This window comes from Eptesicus fuscus, chromosome 4, assembly GCF_027574615.1.
Source record: "Eptesicus fuscus isolate TK198812 chromosome 4, DD_ASM_mEF_20220401, whole genome shotgun sequence".
In the NCBI taxonomy this organism is placed as follows: Eukaryota; Metazoa; Chordata; class Mammalia; order Chiroptera; family Vespertilionidae; genus Eptesicus; species Eptesicus fuscus.
Window position 1 is genome coordinate 59,722,164 of NC_072476.1, and position 20,235 is coordinate 59,742,398.

The 20,235-nt window shown below is 39.6% G+C and overlaps 1 protein-coding gene across 1 annotated transcript in view; it reads right to left on the minus strand.

Annotated features, from left to right (window-relative positions):
* Positions 1–15,160, minus strand: part of SLF1 (SMC5-SMC6 complex localization factor 1) — a 58,506-nt gene extending 43,346 nt beyond the window's left edge. Inside the window, exons 1-4 of the mRNA XM_008162034.3 lie at positions 15,047–15,160; positions 14,811–14,886; positions 9,206–9,446; positions 3,047–3,209 (exon numbers count right to left, since the gene is read on the minus strand). Of these exons, the coding sequence (XP_008160256.2) occupies positions 3,047–3,209; positions 9,206–9,446; positions 14,811–14,886; positions 15,047–15,160 (594 nt within the window). The remainder of the gene's footprint in view (positions 1–3,046; positions 3,210–9,205; positions 9,447–14,810; positions 14,887–15,046) is intronic.
* Positions 15,161–20,235: the final 5,075 nt, after the last annotated feature.

The following is a 20,235-nucleotide window of genomic DNA, read 5'->3' on the forward strand; positions in this document are numbered from 1 at the left end:
TGGCTGCGAAGGCTTACTCTGGCACGAATTTCATGTATCGGGCCTCTAGTAATTATATATTTCATCTACTCTTGGAAGACGCAAAGGTTTTTCAAAGGTTATGTTTGTTAACAAAGATGAAATGAGAACTCATGTGCCAGGATTTATGCAAGATGATTCAGATCTAACTATGGAAAAGATAGGTATCATCCTTGATGACATGGTACTTTTAGTTTAGATGTGGAAATAGACATTAGCTAAGTAATCAAGCAACTAATTAATTATGATCATAATGAATAGTATAAAGCAAAATAATTCTATAAAAACACATACCAAGTGAACCTAACTTAATACAGTGATCAAGAGGATTCTTTGAACAGGCAATATTACCAGAACCTGAATGATGAGCACAGGGAGTGAGAGAGTATGGGAAAAACCTTGCCAGTCAAAGAATATATCTTTTGAGAAGTCACTAAGTTAGAAAATAGCATGGCCTATTAAAAAATTGGGAGAAGACCGTTTTATTACAGTAAAGCAAGCATAGAAAAAAGTGAAGCAGGATATAGTTCAAAAGGTACGAGTGACAGGAATCCTATGGAAACTTGTAAGCCATGTAGAGGTTTAGAACTTTATCCTAAGACAATGGGAAGCCATTGGATGGTTTGTTTGTTTGTTTGTTTATTTATTTATTTATTTATTTTTGTTAATCCTCACCAGAGGATATCTTTCCACTGATTTTCAGGGAGAATGGATGAGAGAGGGAAAGATAGAAACATTGATGTAAGAGAGAAACATCTAATGCTGCCTCCTAGATGAGCCCCACCAAGGCCCAGGATGGGAAGGAGTCTGCAACCAAGGTTCGTGCTCTTGACCAGAATCAAACCTGGGACCCTTTGGTCCACAAGCTGACACTCTATCCAGTGAGCCAGACCGGGTAGGGTCATTGGATCATTTAAATAGGAGAGTGACAGGATCAGAATTGTTTTAAAAAGAATATTTTGGCTGTTCCTTCTGAATGAAGTAGCATGGACTAGAGAAAGGAAAGATAAGAGTAATTAGGAAATTAGCAGGAGTATAAAAGTAAAGTAACAGAAAGACTAATTAGGAGTTGACTCCAGGAGCACAGGGTAAAGAGGATAAACTAAATATCATCTATATATATATAAAAGGCTGTGTCCGTCCGTCTGACCAGTAGCTATGTTGCGCACTGACCACCAAGGGGCAGACAATCAATGCAGAACCTGCCATGATGTGCACTGGCCATTTACAAAGAAATGGCATCACTGACCTGACACTGACAAACCAACACTTGGCTTGGTGGGACACGGGCCCCGAAACCACCCCGGAGCAACACCCAAGTGGTACACGGGCCCCGAAACCACCCCGGAGCAACACCCACCAAATCGCAGCCAACACTGCCGAGACCCCATGGCGCAAAATGCAGCCCATAGACCAGCCCAGCCTGGAAACGGTCGCTGTGGGCTCCAAATAATGACGTCATGTAGCAACGCCCAGCTTCCTCTCCCTAGCAACTAGCCTCCTTGGAGTTTATTCACCTCAGGAATACGACTTGCTTTATAGCCAGGTGAAAACATTTTACAGTTTAACCAAATGTTTGTGAAGCATTTTCATATGCCTCATCTCATTTGACCCTCACAGAAGTCCTGGAGTAGGTAGATAGGAGACTCTGTAGAATCCTATTTTCTTTTCATTATCCAGAAAACGGAGATTTAGAAAGTTTAGAATCTTGACCCAATTGAAAAGAAGAAATAGTGGAACTTGAAAATGACTTCAGGTTTTCTCACTGCGCAGAATATAGTCAAACACTGCTACAGTTAAATATTTTACCCTTTGTTCTCCCTGTGTGATCTACAATAATAATCTGCTTAGTGTTGATATTTACTGCTGTTGCTGACAATTACCTAAAAGAGAAGTTTGGGTGCTTCACTGGAAAAAGTTTAGCTAAATCAGAAAGCAGGTCTAATTAAGCAAGTTTATTCTATATCCTATATAATAAAAGGCTAATATGCAAATAGACAAAACGACAAAAGAACTGAACAGCCAAACAACCGGTTGTTATGATGTGCGCTGACCACCAGGGGTGTGCATGGAACATGGCAGCCATTGGCAGCAGGGGCAGAGCGCGGAATATGGCGGGTGTCGGCCATGGCAGAATAGTGGAGCAAGTGAGCCCGGGTGCCAGACCAAGGCGGAATGCCAGTCACTGTCATCGGGGCGAGCCTCTGGTGGTTACTGAAAATACTATGCTTCCGCGTACCATTGTCCTGCCCGGCACTCACACCTGCTGCCAGCACCAGCCCCACTCGCACCCGCTGCCAGTGCTGGAGCCACTACTTGCACCTGCTGCTGGTGCCCGGCGCTGGCCCCAATCACTTGGAGCTGTCAGCGGGTGCGAGCGGCAGCTGCCAGCTCCTATCACCCTTCAGGGCTTCACCACCTCCCCTTGCTCCTGAGGGGTGTATCAGAGCCGACAGCCACCTCTTGCACCCGTTGCCAGTGACGGCCATGCTCACACCCACTGCCAGCACTGGAGCCACTGCTGACACCCGCTGCTGGCGCTGGCCCCAATCTCTCTGTGCCATCAGCAGGTACGAGCGGGGAGTGCCGCCATCAGTGCGTTGGAGCAGTGACGGCAGGAGCAAGGCTGCAGGCAGATGGGACGGAGGGGGAGGGCTGCAGCAGGAGGGGCTGGGTGGGGGTACAGAATAACCCCAAAATTCACATATGATACTATAGTCCAGTTATTTTATTTATACCTACATTAAGACACTTAAAATTATTTTGTAGTAAACATCACTAAAGCACTTGAAAACAAAAGTAGAAACTCTAAGACAATTTTAAATTGAATAAGCAAATTTCTGTTGGAATTATCAAAAGTATTCTTGAATACTTAAATAACTAAGAGCAATTGCCTTAAAATGTCATTTTAATTACTTTTACTCATTATATTTAAAAAATTCAGAACATAATTTTACTATGTATTACTATATCATTATTTTATTTTTTAAAAAAGCTTTAAAAAATATCTACTATTTATTTTACTTACCTCTAACAGAAAATCCCCTAGATATTGAATTGGATAAAATGGACCCTTAAAGTTATCTTTTTCTTGCTCAGCCTTGATTCTTGCATTACTGGCAATCACATGAGTTATTCCAGTTGGTGAACTTTTTGGTAAAATAACATTTGCTTTTCCAGCCTCCAAAACTCTAAATAAAAATGTAAACAATTTAGAAAGTATTTTTTAAATAAATATATTCAGTCAAATTATCTAAATCAATAACTTCTTTAGAGTAGCAGCGCAATTTCCTGAAAGGAGTTATATTCCTTTGGAGTATTTGAGTGCCATGAAGGATAATTATTGCAATGATTATAAGTTGCTCAAGCAAATGTTTAAGAAATTGGGCTATTCATTCTACTTATCAATTTCTTGATATAGGAGAAATTAAAAACCAAGAATATTAAATTCACTTCTTAAGGAAAAGTCACCTTAATAAGCCAATGAAATAATAAAAGAAGTCTAAGGAACTAGCTACTTCAGAAGGAAACATACCTCCAAGGAAATCATTCCGAACCACAAAAAATGGAACTAGTTGCTAACCTTCTTCTAATAATTAGGCATTGAAAAGGTTTAACTTCCTATCTAATAAAAGAGTAATATGCAAATTGACCGTGCCTCTGCTACACCCACAAGCCACTCCCACCAGCCAATCAGGAGTGAGTATGCAAATTAACCCAACTAAAATGGCTGCATCCACGGAGCGAGCAGGAGACTTGGGTTTCCCCGGCAATGGAGGAAGCCAAGCTTCCCGCACACCCTGGTCGGCCCTGGACTCCACTCAAGGCTACAAAGTTTCAATTATAGAAGATAAATAAATCCCAAAAAATGGTGGCAGCCACAGAGCTGGAGAGAGCAGGAGGCTTGAGTTGCCCCGGTGATGGAGGAAGCCACACTTTCCGCCCGCCCTGGCCTGCCCTGGTCCCCAATCCAGGCTACAAAGTTTCAATTATAGAAGATAAATAAATCCCAGATACCAGGGCCTCCACTTGGGTCACCAGGGGGCGTGGCCGGCCTGCAAACCACCACAAGCCCCTCGCTCAGGCCACCCCACGCCCCAAGGGAACCCCCACCCTTATCCAGCACACCCTTCAGGGCAAACCAGCCGGCCCCCACCCGTGTACCAGGCCTCTATCCTATCTAATAAAAGAGTAATATGCAAATTGACCATCACTCCACACAAGATGGCTGCCCCTATGTGGACACAAGATGGCCACCACAAATGGCCAGCAGGGGAGGGTAGTTGGGAGGGACCAGGCCTGCAAGGGAGGGCAGTTGTGGGCGATCAGGCCTGCAAGGGAGAGCAGTTGGGGGGTGGGGGGGAACCAGGACTGCAGGGGAGGGCAGTTAGGGGTGACCAGGCCTGCAGGGGAGGGCAGTTAGGGGCAAACAGGCTGGCAGGGGAGCAGTTAGGCATCAATCAGGCTGGCAGGTGAGTGGTTAGGGGGTGATCAGGCTGGCAGGCAGAAGGGGTTAGGGGCAATCAGGTAGGCAGGCAGGCGAGCAGTTGGGAGCCAGGAGTCCTGGAGTGTGAGAGGGATGTCTGACTGCCCGTTTAGGCCCAGGAGGATCGGACCTAAACGTGCAGTCGGACATCCCTCGAGGGGTCCCAGATTGGAGAGGGTGCAGGCTGGGCTGAGGGACACATCCCCCGGTGCATGAATTTCGTGCACTGGGCCTCTAGTTAATCTATATTAAGAAATACTTTACATTTACATTTAGAAGACACGCACACACACAGACATACATATCCCAAAATCATGAAAGTTCTGATTCTGTTTAAGAATTTAGAAAGCTACAAGAGAACACTGCTACCACCTAACAATGAGAAAAAGCCAAATAATCTACAAAAATCATAATTTTTCCTGAATCTGTCTGAGAACTAAGGTAACAAGACAATCAAGAAACTGAATTTCCATCGAGTAATAAACATCTTTGTGAAGAGACTGAACACCCAAACTAGTATTTCACTTTTGCCCAAGCACAGGCGAGAAGTTATTAACATAAAATCTAGTAAGAATCAATAAATTTTTAAAAATTTAAGGCCAAGTGAAGGTATCATGACAGTTTAGTATAACTAGGAGTCTCTGGCCCTCTTACTTGTAAACCTCTTTGCCATAGACCTCCATTAAGTATTCATGAAAGAGTGTTGGAGCAGGTAACAAAGGAAGCCCCTATTGGTAGCACAGATGGGCCAGCTGGGTCTGGTTGCCACCAAGTAATAGATCTAAAACCAGATCCACTTCCCTGGATCCTTCTCTTGTATAAGCAAAAGCCTTAAGCCATTTGGGTAAGGTAAGAAAGTTTTCTATCTTCAGAATTCAGGAAAGGTGCTTTTGATGGAAGAGTGGAAGTAAAACCCACCTGCCTCTGTGGAGGGATAGAAAAACCTGCTGTGCAGCCCAAAAACAGATTCACTGTTTCTGATTGAAGGGTAGAAGCAAAATCCATCTGTTCCTGGAAGAGGGGCAGGAATTCAACTAGGGTTTAGGATCCTGCACCAATACAAACTAGAGATCTAATACTGGGTAGTGGTTAAAAATTATTTCTTGCCAAAGGCCCTGCCCATAGGTAGCAGGCAAGAATATGGCTGCCTTGGGGGACTGAGACACAAACACTGAGGAAGTACCAACCAGGGACCAAGAACACAAAGAATGCTTAAGAACAGAGCTTATCCAGCAGAACTGACAATAAACACATCCTTAACCCCACTCCAGAAATGAGCAACAAAGCAAGAGACAAACAGTATGAAGAGAGAGTCCTTTCAAGGATCCTTTTAAGAGTTTGTTCAGTAGTACAGGTGAGAGTGAAGAAAGAAAGAAAACTAATTAAAAACTTTCTAGAACCCCAGGCTGCACACTAAGCCCAAAAAACTGTAGCCCATTGCTGCAGTAAATTGAAATGATGCATTGAAGGTGACTATAGCATTAACAAAACCCCAAAACAAGATCAACCACCAAAACCCCTAACCAACTCAACCACCCCTACTAACTATCTTACAGAAGAGGAAGAATATGTTTTTGGATATAAATATTATTTACCTCTTCTGTGTATGATATCTATGCATATAATAAAAAATACAAGACATATACGAAAAGCAAAGGTGGGGGGGAAATTACTGTCAAGAGATAAAGGAATAAATAGCAGAAAGATGATCCACATGTTGAAATTGTCAGAAAGTGACTTTAAAGTAACTTTGACTGACATGGTATAGGATATAGTAAAAGGGTGAACAATCTACATGAGGCGATAGGGAATTTAGGAGAATATTTTTTTAAAATGGTAGAAATAAAAGATACTATATCAAAGAGACAATCCAACCTCAGAGGGAAGGCAGAGGGGAGTGGGGTGGGAGGGGGGAGAAGGGCATGAGAGATCAACCAAAGGACTTGTATACATGCATATAAGCAGAAAACATGGACACAGACAGTAGAGGGGGATGGGAACGACTGGGGAGGAGTCAATGGGGGAAAAGGAGACATATGTAATACTTTAAACAGTAAAGAATTTTTTTAAAAAGATACTATATCAAAGAAGAATTTCTTTGATAGACTTATTAACAGACTGCCCATAACTGAGGAAGGAATATCTGAACTTGATGATAGGGCAATAGAAATTATCTAACTGAAACACACACACACACACACACACACACACACACACACACACACACACACACAAAAGAACAAAGCATACAAAAAATGTGGGACAGAAGCACATGTTCCAAAATATAGGGATAGCACTCCAGAAGGAAAAGAACACAATAAATATTTAAAAGAATTTTCCATAATTAATATGACACACACAAAAAACAAAAACCTGAAAGTGTTCAAGAAGCTCAGAGAACCCCAAGCAAATAACATAAACACAGATAACAAATAATAAACTAATCAACAAATAAACAACACACACACACACACACACACACACACACATACCTGGACACATAATCAAACCATTAAAGAGCAAAGGTCATATTGCTTTTTAAATTTTAATTTCCAATTGTTCATGACTGGCATATAAAAATGCAATTTTTATATAGTGAGTTATCCTGTGATCTTGCTAAATTCACTAATTAATACAATAACATTTTTTCAGTAAATTATTTAGTATATGACCATGGTTTTCAGGATAAAGGCAATATTTCATATTTTTTCTTTACAACTCTAGGCTCTTATTTATTTTCTTTGCCTTATTGGACTTGCTAATACCTCTAGTAAAATGCTGAATAGAAGTGGTCACAGTAAACATGCTTTGTCTTGTTCTCAATTATGGAGGAAAATATCCATGATTTTAAGTTTAGATTTTGTCATACATATTATTTATCAGGTTGATGTTACAAAATTCTTATCAAAATATTTGCAAATAGAATCAGCAAGTATTAAAAATGAATAATACTACATGATAAAGTAGAGTTTATCTCAGGAGTATCAGTTTGGTTTAACATTTAAAAATTGACAAAATAATTTAGCATATTATCAGAATAAAGGAGAAAAGCCAATTGTCTCAATAGATACAAAAATTTTTCAAGAATGTCCATTTATAATAGCATCTCAAAACAATAATAAGTACCTAGGGTTAAATTTAACAAAATATGTAGTAAACTTATACAACGAAAATTATAAAACATTAATGTCAGAAATTAAAAAATGATTTTTAAGAAAGAAATTTAAAAAGACTTGAAGGAATATACAATTTGTTGAGAGAACAACTCAATATTGTTAAGATCTCAATTCTCTCCAATTTGATCGTAACTTCAATCCAAATCCCAATCCCAATCACAGCTTGTATTTTTTGTACAAATTGACAAACTGATTCTAAAATGTGTATAGAAATATAAAAGATCCACGTCACCAAAACAAATTTGAAAAAGAGAATACTGGAGGATTCATACTTCCTGATTTAAAGACTCATTATAAAGTTACAGTAATTCAAACAGTGTGTTGTTAGTATAGGTAGAGACAGTTATCAATGAAACAGAATAAAAAATCCAGAAACAGACCACACAAATATAGTCAACTGATTTCAAAAACGCCAGGGTAACTGCAAAGCAACTGGAACCCTCATACGTTGCTAATGAGTTTGTAAAATGGTACAACTACTTTAGAAAACGGTTTGGTATTTTCATATAATGTTAAGTGCACAATGGCCCTTTGAGCCAGCAATTTTATTCCTAGGTATCTACCCAAGAGGAATGAAAACTTGTCTACCTGAAGACTTGTACTCAATGTTCATGGCAGCTTTAATCACATTAGAAAAAAAACAAAAAATTCCACAAAAGTCCCTCAGTGGTTGAGTAATAAATGGGTTGCGATATATCCATAGAGTAGAATACCACTCAGCAACAAAAAATAAACTGCTGATTCACACGAGGTAGACAAATCTCAAAATCAAATGAGTATATACAATATGATCCCATTTATATAAATCACTCAAGGAAAATAACAAATCTAATCTACAGTGACAAAAGAAATCACTGGTTGTCTGGTATTGGTGGAGCAGATTTAAATGTACAAAAACACAACAAAATGTTGTAATGTTAATGTTACAGATCAGAGTGTAGTGAGGTTAACATAGATGTACAACTGATTTGTCCAAACTCATCAAAATGAACACTTAAAATGTGTGGATGTTATTATCTATAAATTACACTTTAGTAAAGGTAAAGTCTTTGCAACTCACCCCCACCAAAAGTCATGGCAATCTTATAGTTAGTTTACCCAATAAGAAGCCTTTTTAAAAAATGATATAAAAGATTTTAAAAAATGGAATGATGGAAACAGTATTAACCATGAAAAATGCACTATATAAACCCAGAACAAAGCCTCTGTGATAACATATTTCACTTGCAAAAATGTAACTGCTTTAAAATTTTTTAAAAAATTTGTGTTTGACTCAGAGAAAATAAATAACATGGAAAGTAAAATAAAGACCACAAAAATAATTTGAAGCAATACTATAAAATACATTTTGTTCCATTAGATACGTATACTTAAATGTTAGAATGGCTTAAGTAGGAAATCAAAGAGTAAACCACATGGCTCACTTTAATTAAACTAATAATTGCAAAGAAATACAGAAAGGTATTCAAGCAAACCAAAACTGTTTTCTCATGAATTGTTTAGCTTTTATAAGGTCTTATCTTACCTTACAAGAGAATCACTTCGCTTATCAGCTCTAACAAGGAGGACAACTTTCCATCTGTGAAAGGCTCCTGGAGCACCAGTGCGTTTCAGTTCTTCACGCCATCTTTTAGGTGCAGATTGCATTTGAGGTGAATAATGGGAATCTTTTTCAATTTTATATCCCCACTCGTAAGTTGTTTCATCAAGCCATCTACCACTTTTGGCACTATGAATTATGTAGTCCTTAGTTAGTACCCACTTTCCTAAAAAGTAAATAAGCTGTCAATAAGAATTTTGGTTCTGATAAGTGATAAACAATAAAAATCAAATATCAAATAGAATTTAATCTTTCTGAAAACTGAAGACACAAATAAATGGAAGCATATACTGTGCTTATGGACAGAAAGAATTAGCACTGCTAAAATGTCCACACTACCCAAAGCCATCTACATTTTCAATGCAATCCCTATCAAAATAGCAATGTCATTTTTCACAGAACTATAACAAGTGACCCTAAAATTTATTTGGAACCACAAAAGACCCTGAATAGACAAAGCAATATTGAAAAAGAAAAAGAAAGTATATTACAAGGCGACAGCAATCAAAACAGCATGGTACTAGAGTAAAAACAGACACATAGATCAATGTAAGAGAGGGCCCAGAAAGAAACCCATTGTTATAGGATAAATTAATTTATAATAAAGGAGTCAAGAATATCCATTGGGATAAAGAGATTATCTTCAATAAATGATGTTGGGAAAACTGGATATATGAAAAAAAAAAACACAAAATTAGGCCACTTTCTTACACCATACACAAAAATAAACTAAACATGAATTAAAGACTTAAATATAAAACCCAGAACCATAAAACTCCTAGAAGAAAACACAGGCAATATTTTTTTGGATATATCTCCTAAGGCAAAGACAATAAAAGCAAAAATAAACAAATGGGACTACATCAAACTAAAAAGATTTTGTACTGCAAAGAAAACTATCCACAAAACAAAAAGGCAACTTCCTAAATCAGAGAAGATATTTGCAAATGATATATTCGATAAGGGGTTAATATCCACAATATATAAGGAACTCATACAACTCAACACAATCCAATTAAAAAATTAGCTGAGGACCTGAATACACATTTCTCCAAAAATGCCATACAGATGGCCAACAGATACATAAAATTATGCTAAAGGTCACTATCATCAGAGAAATGCAAATAAAAATCAAATCAGATATCACCTGTAAAAATGACTACTGTTAATAAATCAACAAGTATAGGTAAAAAGGTGAAGAAAAGGGAACCCTAGTGAACTGTTGGTAGGAATGTAAACTGATGCAGCCACTATGGAAAACAGTATGGAGGCTTCTCAAAAAGTTAAAAATAGAACTATCATATGAAGAAAACCAATAAGAAAAGACATATGCACCCTATGTTCATTGCAACATTATTTACAATAGCCAAGACATGAAACAATCAACTTTAGTATCCACTAACTGACAAATGAATAAAGATATGATTTACACACACATCATACACACATACATATATACACACACACACGAAATATTAGCTGTAAAAATAAATGAATCTTTCCATTTGCAATAACATAGATGGGCCTAGAGCATATTTTGCTAAGAGAAATAAGTCAGACAGAGAAAGACAAAATGCCACATGCTTTCACTTATATGTGGAAACACCTAAAAAATTAAATCAACAAACAAAACAGAAACAAACTTATTGATAGAACTGATGGTTGCCAAATGGAAGGGGTTTGGAGGAATAGGCAAAAAAGGTGAAAGGGGTCCAGGAGGTCACGGTTCAATTCCCAGTCAGGGCACAGGCCTGGGTTGTAAGCTCTATCCCCAGTGTAGGGTGCAGGAGGCAGCCGGTCAATGATTCTCTCTCATCATTGATTTTTCTATCTCTCTCTCTACCTCTCCCTTCTTCTCCAAAATCAAAAAATATGTTTTTAAAAAATCATGAAAGGGAATGAAAGGTATGAATTGCCAGTTATAAAAAGTCACAGGAAGGTCAAGTACAGCACAGGGAATATCTATAACAATAAAAGCATAATATGCAAATCGACCAAATGACCGAACAGCAGAATGACCATCCAGACGACCTTCCGGACAGCCACGCTATGACACGCACTGATGCCAGGCCAGCCAAGGTGGGTGCAATGTGATTGGTCGCGGACCCCGCCATGGGCCCACGATCACCCCGCAGAGGGAGGCCCAGGCCACCCTCTGCAGGGCGATCGATGGGGGGACTCCACGATCACCCCACAGAGGGAGGCCCAAGCCACTGGCCAGCAACACTGTGGTGTGTGTGTGGGGTCGGCCAGCGATGGCCCCGCAGAGGGAGGCCCAGACCTGCCAAGTGATCACGTCCCACGCCTGTTACCCACAGAGGGTGACAACCGATGGCAGGGTGGCAAGGGTGAGGGCAGCGCTGCACAGATGGCAAACAGTGGCAGCGGCAGGGGTGGGGCTAGTTGCCGGCAGCCAGGGGAAGGAAAGCCTTGATAGGTCCTGATTACTGGCCAGGCCTAGGGACCCTACCCGAGAGGTCCCGTATTGTGAGAGGGCTCAGGCTGGGCTGAGGGATACCCCCACGCTGGGCACGAATTTTGTGCACCAGGCCTGTAGTCTATATAATAAAAGCCCAGCAACCTTTATGGCAGAACGACCGGTTGCTATGACGCTCTGGCCACAGGAGCTGCCACCAGCACTGCTGGTGAGACTGAGGGCCCGGGGCCAGTTGCATGGCTACTGCCAAGGCGCCGGTAAAGAAGAACACGAAGGTAGCCAGTGTGAGCGTGCAGCTTGAGATGAAGGCTCTGAGGGAAAAATTCAATCAGCTGGGCACCAAGATGATCATCACCAAGACTGGCAGGTCAGGGCGCCCCTTGCCCCGCTGCAACCCTCCACACGTGGCACCAGTCTCGGGCAGCGGCCTTTGGCCTGATCCACGCGAGACTGAGATCCACGTGAGCGAGACTGAGAAGCGGGGTGGTGGGGCGCGGTCTGGCCACCTACAGGTCCCTCTTGGCTCAGGCTAGCTCCTTTGCTCTCCGAGTCCCAGCTCTAGGGACAGCCGCCTGGTGCACTGGACCAGAAGGTACTGCTCAGGAGGCCAGGAAGGTGGCGGAGAGAAACGCTGTGGACCTCCGCCTGATCAGCAGCCCAGGACGCGGCACCGCCAGATATAGAACGGCTCAGAGCACACTGAGCTCGGGGAGAAGGCAGCCGCCTGTGAGGGGCCTTGTCACCAGCCAGCTCCCATTGGATCCCACCTCAAAGGAAACTCGGTCTTTGGTTCCTTAGTTCATTCTATCCCAGCTAAAGAGGAGCAGCTGGGCACATTTTAGGGGAGAATTAAGTCTCTAAAACAGTGTGTTCTGTTCCATGGAGATTGCTACCCAGCTGTCTTAGGCCTAAATTCCAGGTGATTGTGGGGCCTGGATCTGCCACTGGGGCCCGCATCTTCCAATTGGCCTGTATTTGTTGTAAGGGCCCAAAGAGAAGAAGGGGAACAAGTTTTTCGATGCAATGGATTTGACCAACAGACAAAGGTGAGTGCCAGGCTGTGTCTAATGTACACACAGAGACACCAGCTCTGAGTCCGCCTGGCCAAAGGGAGCTCAGGGCCTGTTTGCAGAGCCTTCTGGTGGTTTCTGTTTCCTTGCTGAGGCCGTCCTCCCTGGAAAGCCTGGGGCCCATGCTCAGCTCCAGCTCAGTGGGGCTTTTCCAGGCCCCTCCCCCCGGCCAGCCCCGCCCCCAATCGGTCCCCTACCCCAATCGGGGGCAGGACTGGCCGACCAACCTCCAGCAGCCCCTCCTCCTGGTAAGCCTGGCCTAATCGGCCCAATCAGGGCAGACTAGCCAGACCCCACCCGTGCATGAATTCATGCATCGGGCCTCTAGTATTTAATACTGTAAAAACTATGTCTGATGCCAGATGGGTACTAGATTTGTTGGGGTATACAAAAATCTTATGAGTTTATTTACCTTTAACAGGTATATAAAAATCTAATCACTGTGATATATATAGCTAAAAATAACATAATGTTGTATATGAACTATAGTTGAAAAATAATTAACCTTATTTAACATGAGACTCGAAGTGCTTACCAACATCATCTTTGAATGATGTTGTGTTTTTCTAAATTTTTTATGAGGCCTATAACATGACTGAACATTGTATGTAATCTTTCCCATAATTATAATTCTAATTTTTAGTAAATAAAATCCTATCTAATAAAGAGGGAATATGCTAATTGACCCTCAGACCATCACAAAAGATGGCGGTACCACAGCCAATAAGGAGGGAATATGCTAATTGACTGTCACGCCTCAGAGATGGCAGCGCCCAGTCTCCTCAGCCCCGCCGGGGCCGCAGGCGTATGGCAAGGCCAGGCCCACTCCCAGGTGGCCTCAGCCACTCCATGCGCCTGCCTCTGGAGTCTCCCAGTGCCCTCAGCCCCCCAGCCGCCCAGGGCCAGCCTGAGACGCAGGCAAGCCTCGGATGGCAGCTGCCCAGCCGCCCAGGGCCACCCAAGGCTCAGGTAACCAGGGCCGGCCGAGGCTTGCGCTTCCGGCAGTGGCAGCAGCAGAGGTGTGATGGGGTGTCACCTTCCCCTGATCGACAGGTTGCCCCCCGCCCCTGAGGGCTCCTGGACTATGAGAGGGGGCAGGTTGGGCTGAGGGACAACCTTCCCCGCCCCCCCCCCGCCCAGTGCATGAATTTTCATGCACCGGGCCTCTAGTATAGGTGTAAGGCTTAATAAAATAAAGTGTGCTATTACTTAAATTATAATTATTATTATAATTATTATTATTAAACCCTATTTTGAGTTAGATTTATATTCTTCCTCTTTTGCTAAAAACTTTTCCCATGTTTACAGCATTCTTATGCTTTGTAAAACAAATTTACTGAGTTAGAGAATTTTTCAGGATATTTACAAACATTCTATAGTTGCTTTATCTGGGCATCAATGATCTATTTCAACAGCACAGACAATGTTTGTTTTCATTTGTGGAGTTAATAATGAATCCAAGTGTTTTTCTAATAAGTTACTATAAAAATGGTAAATTCACCTGAGTTAAATACATATTTTTTTGCAATCAGCAGACTAGTCAGATGCCAAATCAATCATAGAAAACTGTAAAAGAAACATCAATGGTGACAAAGAGAGAGGATTTAAAAATCTTAGAAAAATAAAATACCATGATCATTGCTTCATAGAATGGATGAGAGAGGAGGCAGCAGTCGAACAAAAACATTAACTATTTTCAATGATAGATCAAAGAAAAGAAACTTGACCCACAACAGCTGAGACTTCAACAGGTATTTTTTAAAATTTTTGTGCCAAATCTTTCACTTAAAATACTTTTTCTTAAAGCACTTACATGAAAATATTTGTTGAAGGATTTGTGCCTAATACATTTGTCATGTTTTACAAAGTTTTACTCAGAACAATACAACAAAAAGTATATCAAATATAAGTATTTTTAGAAAAATACCAACATAAACATACCATCTTCCTAGGGACTAAGGTACTTTTTCTTTAACATGAAGATTGATTTTTTTTCAAAGATGGAGGGAAGGCCTTAACTTACCTGCTGCACAAGCCGCTAAAAATTTTTCACTCTTACATAGGCGTTCAGCTATAAGATGTGTACAATTTTTGTATTTCTGGAAAGAAAAATCCACATGAAAAAATGTTACTAAGATAATATTTCCTATATAACACATTCTTCTTGTTCTTACACTATTATGGGGGCATTTTATCATTTTTAGGTCATATTTTAATTCTAGTTATTTTACATTTGGTAAGTAAAGTTTCTGTACTCACCTCACTCTTAATAAAAGTACAATCTAGTGTTAAAAGCAATTTTCCTAGAGCTTCCTTTTCTTCCATTTTAAATCCTGTCATCTGAATGATATGCTTTGGGGCACCATCTTCCATCTAACACATACACATAAAGAAGATAACATGTTAAGAGATATTATTCACCAGGTTGACTTTATTATTTTTCCTTATTTAAGAGTGCTAAAAATAAACACTGAAACCATTAGATCAGACATATAGTGAATTAAGCACATAAGACTTAATTATAAATACCAATGTTAAAATTGCTTATGTAAATAGAAATTAGTTTTAAAAGTTATCTTCTCAAAATGTGACCTTAAGTAAAATGAGATTTTTTTGTCTGATTTGAACACTGAAAGTTTGCATTACTGCATTCCTTTCCACTAAAATACACTGTTGAATGAATATAATTCTTCAGACATATAATTACATATTATGTTATATAAATATTAGCATAATATTAGCTTCATTTTAGAAGCACGGTTTTTGCTAAGAGCTTGTGAAGTACACTCATTAACAATGAAAATCAGATTTTATACTAATTTTAAAGTCTGTGACAGGTATTGAAGAATATGTGTAAGTTATTGGAGAAACTGATAAAAACTCATGGTCCCACAGCCTTTACACCAAATAATTTAGTATGGTAGGTACAAGTAAGAAGCCTGGATCCCATTCCTAATCTACATTTAACTCATTACCTACAAAATAGATGTAAAAAACGACAAGGTTTTCAAATTTGTTTTGATAGGGACCTTAATCCATATTTAAATGCAGTTCACAAAGCAAGTTGTATCTGAGGTGGCACATTTAGTAAACAAGAAAACGCACAACGTTTCCAATTATAATACAATTTTTTATTTGTTTACATGAGGTTAGAACTTAAGAAGTAAGTAGCTTCTTAGAGAAAATTTAGTTTCTTATTATTGACTAGAGGCCCGGTGTACAAATTCGTGCATGAGTGGGGTCCCTCGGGGTGGCTTATGGAGATCGGGCCCCAGCTCACGCCCCAGCCTCGCAGTCCTGCCTGGCACCCCGCCTTGGCCTGGTGCTGTCCCCTCACCTGCTCCACCATCCCCTATGTGGGGGAGGTCAGGGCCAGGCCCTCCACCCGGCTCCCTCACACTTGGGAGCTGGGTGGTGGCCCCGCCCCCCATCGCCGCCAGTCGCCGTCTGTGGGGTGATCAGTGGGGCGATCGGGCACCCACCTGCACCCGCCTTGGCCTGGCACCACCCGCTCACCTGCTCCACCATCCCACCACGGTCCCGCTCTCTTCGGGGCCCATCGGGGCTGGCAGCACCTCCACTGCCACCTGCTGCTAGCACCTCATCACCAACGCCTGCCATGTTCTGCGCTGCCCCCTGGTGGTCAGCGCACATCATAGCAAGCGGTCAAACACCTGGTCTCCTGGTCAAATGATCACTGGAGGGGACAATTTGCATGTTAGGCTTTTATTATAGGACTAGAGGCCCAATGCATGAAGATTCGTGAAAGAATGGGCCTTCCTTCCCCTGGCTGCTGGCACCGCTTTCGCTCTGGCCCAGAGTCGCCTTTTAGCCTTCCCACACTGCCCAGAGGCCCGGAGCTGCTGGGGAGGTCGCCATGGCCTCATACCGCCCCACCCCCAGCGCCTGCAAATTAACCCATCTTTGTTGGGTTTGCATACTCACTCCTGATTGGCTGGTGAGCGTCATGAAGGTACAGTCAATTTGCATCTTTCTCTTTTATTAGTGTAGATGAGGAAAGCAGGGATTAGAGCAATCGGGGTAACTTCCCATTTCTCTAACAATTTTGCCACCAAGCTCTACATTAGTATTTAACTAATGTCATAGACAGAGCAACAGTATTTGCCTTCTTTCAAGGCAATTAAAAATAATTTTACATTTTAAATTCTTTTTAAAAAGTAAACCTCAAAAATTAGCACTGTTTGAACCCAGGACTAGTAACAGACAACTGGTGAAGTAAAAAATGTCCTCTATGAAATTCTATTTTCAAAGAATAAAATATATAAGTTTATTTTAAATATAATGGACCACATACAGTAAAATTTGAAAGAAAGTATAACTATAAACAAATAAAACATTACCCAGGGTTAAAAGTGACCGACCCTTCATTTCCCTTGCTTAAAGTTTCTAAGAGGAAAAACTTCAGTGAGAGTAAGAACACTTCTGGTTTTTCTCTTGCCTTCGTCACTCCCTGGCTTTGAGAGGACAAATTACTTGAAAGAACTAACTGGATATGCTTTGCTCAGCATATCTGTATATTTGCAATGACGTTGCTATTAATGCTTTCTGACATGTCCTAAGGAGCTGCCAGTAGTAGCCTGTACTGACTGGCTGGGTGGGTAAATCAATTCAGAGGTTATATACTAAGAATCACACTGTAGTTGTATATCAAAGTCACCTCCTCCAAAATAATTTTTATTCAATAAAAAAAGCTGATACTTTGACCTCAATATACCTGACTTTCATATTTCTCTATTGGTTCCAAAAGAGAAAAAAAGGGTGTAATGTATTAACCCTCCAATATCCTAAAATTCAAGATACAGAATAGATAGTATCTTTAAGGATAAAGCTTTTCAATGAAACAAAATTTTTATAAAGTTACAAGGATCTGGTCAGTGAAAAATCAGAAAGTGTACATAATAAGGCCTGGTGTCTTATTAAATAATCATACATGCCAAATAGTAGCATCAGTAAATAAAATGTATGTAGCTTCTTGCACAATCATCCAATTTTTTAAACCATTTTCATGAGTTATAAATAACACAGCTCTTGAGTAATAATACCCAGTAATATAGACTGATAGTACATAAAAACTTCACAAAGAATATGCTATTTTTAAGAAATAATGACAGTCTGATGCAGAACAGATATTGGCACACATACAATAAAGCCACATGTGGGTTATAAGGCATATGATCATAACTAGGGAGAAGTGCTTTCATTAATTCTAGAGAGTTATTATTTAAACAAATCACTTAAGCAAATTTCCTTTAGAAAATGATAGGCTCTTTCAAAATACTAGACAAGTGAAATTCAGCATCGGTTAATATCACCTTGGTATTCAAGGGAAAAGGCAAATCTAAGAGTTTTTAGAATTCTTGAAAGGCATTTTATCAGAAAAATGTAAGTATTTTAACCATACATATTTTACCTACTACATATATTTTATGTATCCCAGAGTTTAAATAGCTATTTAGGAAGCTATTTCAAGAAATGTTGTCAAAGAAGGGAAGATTTTAATCTGGTGTAGAGAAACCAGTGTTATTTAACACTGGTGTAGAGAAACCAGTGTTAAATAATCAGCATATACAGAAAGCAATAAGAAAATCACTGTAATGCTACAACTCGAAAAGTTTTACTTAACGTTGTCCTTTAAATTTTATCCTTCTGCTTCCTGAGATTTAAATGTATGGTCTATAGACCTGTGAGAAAAAAACAATTGATCATATTATGATCCTCTTCTAGATCAAATTAATAGCTATTTTATAATTTGAATGTTTATCATTAATGAGGTGACATTTTAACATATTTTGGTTTGATGCAAAGATGATTAAGTTATTTAGATTTACTAGAGTCAGTGTATAATACAAAGTTTTCATCTTAAATTATATTGTCTTTATAATGGAATATACCCACTTTATATATTTAACATTTTCTGTCAAATAGTTCACAGTAAAATAAGAACAGGACCACCTGTGCTTAATAGTAGAAATCAGGAAAGGCTTTGTAAAGCAACTAGTTTCCTTTGAAAAACAATTAAACATGAAACTGAAATTAAACAAGCAAAGAGGAAATGGGAGAAATACAGGGGGAAAAACAGAATGTCCTGATTCAAACATTATGAAAATATGAATATTAAAAAATAATAATCAGAATACATATTTACTCACAAGTTTATCAGAAAAACTGGGCTATTTGCTAAACTTTCACAAAATTTTAAATCCCAGTGATGGCACAGAATAAGTAGCACAGATTAAAAAACAAATTCCATTAACCTAATCTAATAGTTTCCTATAATAAAATGATCTATTTGAAGCAAAAGCATTTACAATATATTTAGCAATTCTTAATATCATATCACATGACAAACTAATAGCCTAAGTCATAGATCTAATTCATACAGTTTCATGAGAAAATTGTTATCTATATATTAGACATAGACATATATAAATATATAGACAGATTTTTATATTTATAAAATTAGTGGTTTAGTGGGTCTTTCTATGACCCTGCAGGATTAAGAAAACAATAAACAATAGCCTAATATCTAATAAACCCAAAGAGAGCACTATACAAAACTAGTGTAATACCTAGCAACGACCCAAACAATTCAAAGACCTTAAAAGTAGGGTCAAGTTTTGTATAGAAGATGTGTTATGGGGTATGGAGGATCAAGAGCTAACTTCTAGAAGTCTTCCAACACAAGAAAGAAAATAAATATACTGCAATGTAATTGTATCAGTGGCATTTCTAGGGAAATTATATACTTTTCTAGAACTTACAGGAGGTGGTCCTTCAAGATTATACAATAAAAGGGAAAAACCAAAATGAGCACTTAACAATTAAATGTTATTTTTACTGTCAAAAAAATAAAAATTATATACTAGATTCTTAGTTAAAGAAAATGCTCTGTAGTAATTTTGTAAAATATTGTAGTAATTTTAAAAACCTGGTCACTTACCTTGAACCATATAATACACAAACTAAGGAGATAATGATTGAGAACAGAGCTGGCATTTATGCAGAGCAAGCAACTGTCTCTGTGGTATGGACTTTCCCAAAATATCTCCCACATGGGCCTATCCCTGATGCCTGAAATTCCTTTGCAGTTGGTGCCAGTCAGAAATGCAAATAAACCTATAGCACTCATCATAATTAAGAACATTATGCACTAGCTTTTAGGTCCTATGAATTCTTTATGACACATAGCTAGAACACACTTTAAAAATATGACACATAGCCATAATATGTTGAAAAGAGAACTCGGAGAAAAGCAGAGGTAGAAATACAGATATGAATACAAAGATATGGTCCAGGAGGGAGATGAAAGTGCAGGATGCAACAGTTGGGTTAAAGAAGAAAATACTACCAAAAAAAGGGGGGGGGGGGGGGCCTAAAGAGATGCTTTAAAGAGGTCTATGGTAGAAAAATAAGGAGAAACTATTCCT